Source organism: Dromaius novaehollandiae, chromosome 2 (assembly GCF_036370855.1).
Source record: "Dromaius novaehollandiae isolate bDroNov1 chromosome 2, bDroNov1.hap1, whole genome shotgun sequence".
Taxonomy (NCBI): domain Eukaryota; kingdom Metazoa; phylum Chordata; class Aves; order Casuariiformes; family Dromaiidae; genus Dromaius; species Dromaius novaehollandiae.
The window spans coordinates 42,571,651-42,582,441 of record NC_088099.1 but is presented as its reverse complement, the minus strand read 5'-3'; the positions used below and the strand labels follow the sequence as shown (position 1 = coordinate 42,582,441).

The 10,791-nt window shown below is 39.6% G+C and overlaps 1 protein-coding gene across 3 annotated transcripts in view; it reads left to right on the top strand.

Moving 5' to 3' along the window:
* Positions 1-193: 193 nt before the first annotated feature.
* BZW2 (basic leucine zipper and W2 domains 2) overlaps positions 194-10,791 on the top strand; it is a 58,507-nt gene continuing 47,909 nt past the window's right edge. Inside the window, exons 1-2 of one of the 3 annotated variants that reach the window (XM_064506340.1) lie at positions 230-343; positions 4,133-4,227. In XM_064506340.1, coding sequence (XP_064362410.1) covers positions 257-343; positions 4,133-4,227 — 182 coding nt within the window. In that variant the 5' untranslated portion in view covers positions 230-256. Of the gene's footprint in view, positions 344-4,132; positions 4,228-10,791 lie in introns of all 3 variants that reach the window. The other 2 variants (XM_064506342.1, XM_064506341.1) reach the window with 2 other exon arrangements.

Below are 10,791 nucleotides of genomic sequence, written 5' to 3'. Positions count from 1 at the left end.
GGGCTAAACCATTCGCGCTCCGCCCTGGGGGGAGCCCTCGTCAGCCTCTTCCCTCTGCCTGCCTCCCAGCTCGGCGCCTCTGCGGAGAAGGAGCCTAGTGCTCTCTGCGAAGTCTTCGCAAAATTAAAAGGCGGAGATTGCTAAAATTTCCGATCTCCTTGGTGGTTTCCTTGACGATCTTCCCCTTCCCCCCCGGGAGGCGCCGCGAGTGGTACGGCCGGGCGGAGGGGGCGGCCGGAGCGGCGCCCGTGTGTCAATGTGTCCGTCCTTCACTCCTCCATTGTCTGCTGCCGCCGCCGCCGCCGTCGCGCCTGCCCTACCGGAGAGCGCAACCACCCGACAGGTGCGGCTGACGGCGGCGCCCCGGGGGGGCCGGCGGCGGCGGGGGGGGCTCCCCGGGGGCCGAGCGGGGCCGAGCGAGCGCCGCGCCTTCCGCCGGCTGCGGGCGGCAGCGGCGCTCAGCTCCGCGGCGGCGCGGGCGGGCTGGGGGCTGCGGCGGGCGGCCGTGGCGGGCGCCGCGGGTGCGGGAGGCGGCTGGGCGGCGGCGGGGAGCCGGCTGTGGGCGCCGCGCGGCCTCGTTGCTGCCAGCCGGCGCCCCGAACTCGGGCCGCGGCGCTCGCGGTTCCCCGGAGCGGCGCGACGTGCTGGAGAGCGGCCGTTGGGCGCGTGGGAGGGCGCGGGGAAACGCCGCCGCGGGCTGCTCGCCTGCTCCTGCCGTCGCGGGGACGGGGCGCCTCGTTAACGCGGCGGCGGTACCGCCTTGGGGTTTGCGGCGCCAGGGACGACGTCCGTTTGAAACGCGAGGGGCCGCGGAGCCGGCGGTGCCGGCCTGGCGTGAGGGGGGGGCTCGGGCCTGCTGGCGGTTGCCTTTGACACATGGGAAAGCCTTTGGGGGGGGGGGGTTGAGAATCCTTGCTTTCTTTCTTATTACATCAATTTGTGCTTTTCTCTACACAGGAAAAAGCTGTTTATTCAGCTGAAGTTGCTGAATAAAGAATTAATTGTGTCATGACATCATATATGCAAAAGGAAGCAGAGTTTGATGAATGGGGAAGGGAAATAACGTGTTTGGAGCGTTTAAAACTGTGCCTTTTGTTAGCACCATTCTAAAATTAAACCGTCAGTGGAAAAATGATCTTTGTTACAGATCCAACTTTCCGTTCCTCCAGTTGAAGCTCGGTAGGCATAGTGATCCTGCAGATCTCGAGCAAGAAACAGAGGCTCTGAGATTTAGCGTGTGATTTCTGAGTGAGTGTGTTTGAGAGAGAGAGAGAAAAGCGGAACCCTAACATGTAGTCCATAATTTATAGACACACTACGATTTTATTAAAACAGATGAGTTCTGATTTCCTAGCTTTTAAAAAAGCATGGAAGTACATGAATGTACACTTCTTTGAATCAACAAGTATAAATAAGAGGGATTGGTGTGAGCCACATGCTTAAATTGAGACTTCAGATTATAACAGATTTTCTTGACTTTTCTTCATGGCATACCCAAAGTACCTTAAAGGTAATGCTCTCAAGACAGAGAAATGCCTTCTAATACTTTAGTCCAGAAACGTATTCCTGTGTTATGCTACCAGAAGTCCGTCACAGGCTCTATCGTGAAGACTGAAATTAGGGTTTAAGTGGTCTTTTGTTGTTTCACTGCAGGGTGTGAATTTTACCTGCTGAGAACAAATTTTGTGATACTATGGTTTGCTGATAATCTCTGTAACACTATTAGCTTAAAAAAAAAAAAAAGCCTACAAGCTTCCTTTCATACTCCCAAAAAACCTGTCATGGACTGTACAAAAGTATGCATATTACATTATTTTACTTTACTGTGAGAATGTCATAAGTGCTCTCATTGCATCCTAGTTCACAGGATAAAGAGGCAAACAACATTGTTGGCAGTCTCACTGGAGCTGTTTGGTGAATAAGGCTAAAGCAGTACTCCATCTGTAAGATTAATGAAATATTTTAATGCTATTTTAAAATATTTCTTGCCTTTACCTTTCTATATGCCCTGCAGTCCTGTAGTATATGGACATTTCACAGTCTTTTGTATATCCTTGCAAAATCCTTATGAGGTAGTGAAGTTCTATTGTCTCCATTTTATGTATAAGATTTGAAGCATGGAGACAGTAAATGATTTTCCAGGACGATGTAGGGAGTCTGTGTCAGGGTGGGGAATTGGAATCTGAAAAATGTAGGTTCTGAACATTATGTCTTTCCTCTTACAGTATTTTCTTTTATCTGCTGTCTCTATTTTTTACATATATTTAAGTTGTGGGTATTACTGTAGGTAATTAATAATTTAAGTTTTGGGTATTACAGAGGGAGAAGGAAGTGTTAGCTCTGCCACAACTCAGTATTGTTTAGATTTCAAATGATAAGTATTACATATAGGGAATTCCCTATTTAATCCTCAGCTTATATGTACATGTGATACTTTTTATTTGTGAAGCAAGCACAAGTGGCAACATTTTTTCCCCTCCCCTTTGCTGATTCTGATGTGCAGGATTCTGGTGGTGAGAATATATAGTGGCTATTGTATTCAGTGTAATTCTAAACACTTGATGTTTTTTGCAGCTGTGGAGAGCAAGATCCTTGCAAGGATTCTTTCACTGAATATTAGTAACATTTACTTTCAGCATACCATAAACTTTTTTGATTCAAGCTAAGGGACAAGGGTTGATATTACACCTTGAAGAACGTACTACAAAACTCTGAATCTCTGGTTGTGGAAGAGAGGGAAAGGAAATGCTGAACGGATTTCAATGGTTTCAAGCTCCTCCCTTTCCAATACAGTCGAGTGACTAATCTTAGCTTGTATCTTGGATGCTTGCTTGAATTATGGCAATGCACTGTGTTGCTCTGCCAACAGTAGCATGGGTCAAAGTTCCTATAACCTGTTTATATGCCAGGGCTTCACGTGATCAGAAACCAGGTCTGACCCTGTACACTTTGTCTAGGGAAGAATATCAGAACAGATCAAAAAGTAGTGATACCTCTGTTGCTTGTTCATCCACCTCCTAGTGGTTCACTGCTAAGCACTTTCTGAACCACGAGTGGTGTCCTTGCATTTAACTTTGTATTTGATAGTCTGAAAGAGGTTTTTTGAACTTATGTATGCTTTGCATCTGCAGCTTCCTGTGGTTTTAAGTTCCACAGCTGCATGAAGAACTGCCTCCTTTTATTTGTTTCTGAACCTGCTACTTCATGATTTCATTTAATTCTTTCTAGTTCCTGTTTTTGGAGACAATGATAAATTGTTCCCTATTCACCTTTGACATGTTGTTCATTGTATAATAGAGATATATTATCCCCCCTATTGTTTCTTTGCCAAACTGAAGTCTTAAATCCATTTGGTCATTCCTATATAAGAGCCATTCCATACAGCTCTCAAGTGCATTTCTGTAAGATGGTTCTGTTTTCTGCAAGAGCTGGGCTATAGAAAATCTCCTTGAAGTGGAGCTGAACCTTTCAGTCAGAACCTCTGTTGTTTTTTGGTGCTATGAACTCCACTCCTAATAGCTATATCCTGGGAAAAAGAGGAAGCATCTAATACGATTGTTCATTTGGATCAATTAAAGTTCATGCAGTTTCAAGGGCTTCTTATTGGTAGAAACATCCTTGTGTGTTACCTGATTTTTCTTTTTATTATCTGTGGATAGGTGATTTTTTTTAGTTGATTGGCATCATATTAAATCATTGACTTCCTTAAGTATTTTTATTTTACTGTAATTTTTTTTAAGGTTTCATTTTTATTTGGATCTCAGAACAGCTACTGGGTCCCATGATATGATCTGTCAATGCTGCTAAGTCTTGTTTTGTACCAATAGATGGATTATTAAAATACCTCAGAAGAATAACCGAAGACGGCTAGGGACAGAAGTGCCTGTTACATGTTTGAATACGATGGGTATATCCTTGAGTGATGGTATTCTTGTTGCTGGGATGTCTATCTGAGACGTGGAAGACATGAGTATAGATGTCTATCTCCTACAGATTCCCTGTGTAACCTTGCATTAATTAGGCTTCCCCCACACTTTGGAATTTAGGGGCAAATCCCATTGCTTGACTTTGGCTGTATCCAAAGTCTGGCAAGGTGAGAGCTGAGCTTGCTTCATCCTCTCTTCAATCTTAGCTTACGTGGGAAGGATTCTTAAGCATATGGGAGAGAAGGAAACAAAAATATCCCCCAGAGGGTTGTCTGATGCAGACTATTGGGAGGACTGTGAGGTGAGTTGAACAGACATGGTCTAAATTATGTAAATGAACTGTGCTTTCATTCTCTGTTTGAAAAATGGTCATTCAATTATTTCCAAGTTGCTTCTGAATATATAGTTAATTCTTAATTTTTCTGGGGTAATGTGGATGGTGATAAGTTAAATAAAGCAAATACACAAATGCTTTTTGTTCAAATATGGTATTGTTACCTTTTGGAGAAATTAAGTTTATTAGTCAAATGCTTTAAAATGAAATTAGGATCCCACTGTTTGCTGTGTTCCCCAGCTGGAAATACAACATTGCAACACAATGTGAAAGTACTGGTTTAGGAGTTGAAGCTTCATATAACAGTACAGTCCTCTTGACAGGGTTTATTAGTCTGATTTAGCAAGGGTGATGCTGGTTTGCTCCTAGGCCCGATCTGGATGAGTGAACCTAGCTTCAGTGTTTTTGCACCCAGAATATGGCAATGCCAGTGCAGCAGCTATCTGTAGAGAAAACTGCTACAAGTATATTTGTATTGGCTGCATAGTGCATTTTTGAGCAAATGCTTTTACTTTTGTGTATCTTTAACTCCTAATTATACGAGGGCAACCCGCATGTAATCTTCCCACACGTAGGTGAGGTTTCACTGTACAAAGAGTGAATTTTGAGGCACTCAGCTATTATGATGATGAGTGCCCTGTGAGTATCTTGGGTAAATGCACATTTGAACTATTTGTCTCAAAGTATCTTTAAAAAAGAAACAGCATTATTTTCATATTAAAATAACATGTGTGCACACCTGGCTTCATTCATATATTCAACAATAGATCTGTAATTTAGAAAAAAAAAATTACTCCTCTGCAGGCTGATTTCATAGTTTCTTAATTGTTCTGTGAGTGGATGGTCCTGATATAACCAGCTTGCTCAGACAATGGATCTTTTTTATTTTTAATACGAGCCTTGAAGTCACTCTGATTCTTTTTGTTTAAAAGAAAGCCAAACTTTAAATAATTTGTTTTATACGTATGAATTCTATGTAGGTGGATACTTCAACTTTATTACAAGTATAATGGAACAAATTGAATAGAAGCAGCTTCTTGTTCATAAGGGCTGAGACATGTTCACTGACTGTGGTGCGGTATGTATTAGCCAGCCAGCTAAGCACCTTTGCAAGACTAAGTTCTTTCCCATTTATGCTTTGCAACTGGTGGCTCATAAGCTAGTTATGTATTACTACAGCAGCTTCTGTAAGAATTGATTTGTAATATCTTTTTGGAGATATGTTACTAGCATAACTTTAAAACTTCAGAAATGTAAAGGAAGGAAAATTATATAAAACTGTAAGGTAAATTCATCTCCATGTAAAAGGACACTGAAAAAACATGCAGTATATTTAGGCCCCACTCCACCTTTTTGGAATTGTGAGTGCAACATTGAAAAAAACATCCCTTGAACCTTTGTTTCAGGAGTTGTAACTCAGTGATGCTTGTGGGAGACTCTTGAGGCAGTTTCCATGTGTGATTATCAAACTTTTTTTCAGATGAGGAGTGGTGGAGGCAGTTGGGTATAAACATATCTAATTAGACCTAATCTGTGTGTAAATTTTTAATTTAGGAGAAGTTTAAGTAAACTCTGCTTACATAGTGTAGTCACCAACACATTTATGCACCTGTTTGCAGGCCTAAGCATCTTGTTTAGGACAAATGAATACGATTATGCATTGAATGGTTCTGTGTTATCAAGTTCAGATTAATTTGAGTGAGTCTTCATTTTTTTAAAATGATTCTCAGCTTATTTACTGTGTCTTCATTCTTCAAGTTCACATTTAAGAATTCTTACATTTGTGTTGCACATCAGGCAAGAAACTGTCATCTATGTCTATCTCACTGCCTGAGCCTACAAATAAAAATAATTCTCTATGTCATACACAATAAATTTCACCTGTGCACTGCCATGGTTGCCCATTGAACTGTGGACTTGGTTACTGGTACTATTTCTTTTTCCATGTCACCACTCATTGATTTAAATACTAGTTAAATACTAAATACTTCAACTATAGCAATTCATCATAGTAAATTAAATTTTGTTAATTTAAAATAACTAAAATACTTAAGGATCATTAAAAGGTAGCACTGTTATGTGAGAGGAAAATTGACAAATGGAAAAATCTATTGCTTCTCTCTAGAGAGAAAAAATGTGGAGTGCAATAATATTCTACAGTGCCTGAACACCTTTTTGAATTTGTTGTACCATGCTTGTTAAATCTAATTGTGGATCATGCAAGAGACCACAAAAGTAAAAATAAAAAGCCTGTCCAAAATAAAGAACAAAATAAAAAGAGTCCAGTGATCTTGGTAAGTCCCGGGGTATGGCAGTCATGCTTAAGTCAGCATAGTGCACCTCAGAATTCTCTTGTTTACTGTAAAGTTGAGAGCAGAATGAAACACTTGCATTTCAAGGTAGAAATATTCATTGTGTTTAAGTGATTCTACTAGCTTTGGTCTTTTATAAGGTATCATGTTACAGAAGCAAGCATGATGAAGGGAAATCATGTATTTATAACGTACTGCACTTAAAGGACAGTCTGACTTGGACTATAATTTTGTAGTAAGGTTGGATAGCTGCAAGTGGCAATTCATATGGATCAGATTGTGAGAATAGGGCTTTTTTGGTGTATACTTCCTAGGCAAAGGGAAAGTAGTTCAGAGGTAAGCTAGTCAGTCCCGAGTAAATACAGAAGCTGAAACCTGGATGTTTGTTGATACATGTGGTAACAGTTTTTTTCTGTTGCTCAGTCTTGTTCCCACTCTGACTTTAGATATGCTTTTATCAACAAGTATATTTTAATATAGTAAAAAAAAAATCCCTGAAGTATTCCATATAGAATGAATTATTAATCTTTTATCGACTTCTGTATTTTTCTTTTTCAAAATAAATTCCTAGAAGGCAGGAAAATATTGCCAGGAAGTATATCAATAGTAATTCTTACCACAATAGAGACTTTGTCTATAAGTCATTGTTTCAGTGCTTCGTAGAGCATTTGAAATTAGAAGTCTAGGTTAGCAGAAACATTCACCTAAAATGTTAGGTAAGACTTGTAAAATTCATCAAGTACTTCCTACGTAGACATGTTTTGGAGGCCTCTATAAGCCATGCTTTGTTACACTGAGTCTTATGTCAGATGTGGGAGTTTTGTGTAGAGATTGTTTGCAGCTATTGCGGATTCATAATAGCAGACAAAGGTTATTGGTTTCAGTCGGCCTGTAAGAAGGAGGGATTATCCCTGGTGAGAATTAGGGTTGAGGACAGACAGGTCATGCAAGGAAAATGCTAGACATAGTCTGGGACAGAAGGGTCAGTCAAGGAAACCAGAAGGAAGCATCTCTTGCGGTGTCTTGAATCCCAATGAGTTAACACTCTTCTACAACTCCTTTGATGACTGCAGACAGAACAGTTATGGCTTTGGGGTTGTGCTTCATTGTAACAACCACTATTTAAATACTTTTTTTTTTAATCATGCAGAAAAGGAAGTTTAAACAGTTCAACAGTTTGCAATGTGCAAGTTTAAGTCATCCTTTCATTTTGAGTTTTATTTCCATAAATAAAATCCTCTACTTATCTAGAAATGTTTTTAGAGAGAAAATTTGTTCAGTCCATTCAAGTTATACATTAATCATTTTTTGCTGTAAGGCACAGAGTGTGAAATCTTAGCAACATGTTTCTGAGCATTAGCAGACAGAAAGCTTGTTCCTTGTTTTGACTACCATTTTATATCTCAAGTTAGAGAGAAAAAATTAGATAAATGAAGCATGCCCTTTGTTTTAGATACTCAAGGACAAGTCAACTCTTTATAAAGAATCTGGGCAGGGGAAGACAGAGGCAAAAAGAGGCCCCAGTCCCCAGGGTCCCCTGAATCCTTGGCTCTGCCCATGAAATCCATTGTTCTGTGCATCAGTCTCAGCTCCATTCCCAGTGTGGGAACACACTGGCATCTCCTGTGCTGAGATAAGTAGATGAGGTTTTTTGTGAGGTTTTGTGTTTGGCTATCTTGTTTTGCTTAACTTCATCAGCTGACTCTTCCTTGAGTTAGAGAAAGGAAAAGATACTCATAATTTACTTTTCCAAAGTAACCAAGGCAGGGCTATATATTTTTAATATTTATTTCTGTTACAGTGTCTACAGTAGTATCAGTGTGTACTGGAAAGTCATGATTCCTTCTTCCCAATGTGCATTGCCACAGTATGACACTTAATTTATTTGCATTGCTGTTGTGCTTCCAAGATCCTTCATTATGAGAATGGACTGGTTGCTAAGTGACCTACACTTCTACATAGTCAAGGTATCAGACTATCAGAGCTCTCCTGTGATGGGGTTCTGTAATTCTTGAGCTTTCATCTAAATAGCAGTCTCTTACAACTCCTTTATGATCAGTGCAGCATAACTAAGTGAGACTCATAACCTACAAAACTTTTTTCTGCTCTGAGGCAGTGACAATGGTCACTAGTGGTTCATGCCTTCCTGAAGCCAAATGTTTCAAAACATTTCAGGGATAGCCTGTTTGACTCTAGGATTAGTTTAATAGCTTAATTCCCGCCTCGTTTTTGTTTCTTGGCTGTGGGAAGGTCTGATTCTTTCTTTTTTCTGTTTCACCTGGTACAAAAGCAGTATTTATGGTATGAGGAGACAAGACAAAAAAAACTTTTGAAGCTGAGGGAGAACAAAAAGTTGTTAGTGGGAGAGAGGACATTGTCTCCCTAGTGTAGACCAGGATGTGAGTCTATTTATTCTTTTCAACATCTTTGTTACCTTAAAATTTTTTGTTTATAATCCTGGTATAAATTACTCAGTTCCTGTTATGACTAGACTGGTAGATTACTGAATAACTAGCTTAATCAATGTTCTCAAAGGTTAATAAAGGTTCGTAGCAACATATTCATAACGTGAAATATCAACTCTCTTTTTTCCCTCATTATTTAAAAAAGAGGGCCTTGCCATATTGTCAAGAATAGAGGGGAAAAACTATTACAAAGCCCCTCATTAGGAATCATGTTGAATATCTGTTTTCTTTTATTTTAGATTTTTTAAACATATTTAGTTAGCACTGCTGTCACCTTTGCATTGTACCCTCCATTAGCAAAGAACGTGTGCCAGCTTTTTCATTTTCTCAGCCCTACAAAGTGTATCAAGATAGGCAGAGGCGGCATTCAAGATGGGAAGCGAATGCGCTGGGATTGGATTGCATGGGCTTTAGCAGTCAGTTCATGGACTTTGAGGGTTTGACTGAACACATCTGTGTTTTAGGGTTTTAGCATCTGTTAACTTTTCTAAATTAGAAACAATTTCTCTTTATTTTTCTTGTTGTATGATAGATACAGTAAAACATGTCTAGTATTTGGCTTTTGAAAAGGCTTCTGTTTCTTTCAAAAACAGAGGAGATGTAGCACTGAAAGGTATATGTCCCTTTTTCACTAAAGGTTAATATCATTCCATAAAATCCATTTCTAGAAACCCACATTGAAGAGCCCTGGGTTAACAGAGGTGTCTTTCTGAAATCTCAAAGAAGCCAACTAAGCCTTTTTTCTCAATTAAGAGAAAATCTTGTATTAGCTGTCTCATTAATAAACCTTTTAATTTCTTAATATCCTGCTTTCTTGTAGGAAATGAGTTGTAAAAATCTAAGGCAGATTTTATTAGCATTCTTCTCTCTCTCTCTCTCTCTCTCTCTCTCTCTCTCTATCTATCTACACATACACCCTGTGGAAACTTTGTTGTGTTATCTACAGAAACAGATCACTGGTAGTGATCTTTCCATTGCATGAACAATGATGCTCAAAACAATAAAATGAATTTCCCAATTAATAGTGTCAAATGTCATTGTATTGAGTTGACATTGGTACAGGCCAAACAACTGCAAACCGGATGTATGCTTTTTCTGTTAAATGAAGCAAGGCTGGCTAGGATAGTGATGTTTTATGCCAATTTTAGAAGATATTAAATCTGTTCTAGTGATTGTGCTGCAAGAGTTAGAAATGAGTAACTCTTGCACTAACTCTTAACTTCAGAAACTGGGTTGGGTGAAGGTGGGTTCTTGTGGCCTCCTGCTGAGCCTATTCTGTAAACATATTTGTAGTAAACTGGATTTTGAAACTTCTCAGTGAACAATGGAAATTCTGTGAATGATTTAAGAAAGATAAACAATGAAGTCCGCTGAATTAACTATAGAATTGAATAATAAACCATTAGTGATTATAGTATTGTTAATTTTGACTGTATAATTAAACTCTTACTCTGCCTGAAATGTTTTTAGCTGTCACTGAGCTATTCAAGCAGATTGTAAGTTTACTGTTGTGAATTTCCTTTGTAACATTGTAGAAATTGTTGGAGGAGGCTGGAGATTTATGATAGGGTCTGTTTGATCTAGTTCAAATGTTTAAAAAGTGTCCAAAGCTGAAGCTGTTCACCAGAGACTCCTTTAAGATCTTACCCTAAGGTGGGCAAATAAAATATTTTTGATAAACTGTTTTCTGGAAATGTTTACATTTCTCTGACTCTAAAGAGAGCCAAGGACCACAAGATCAGAATTACACATCT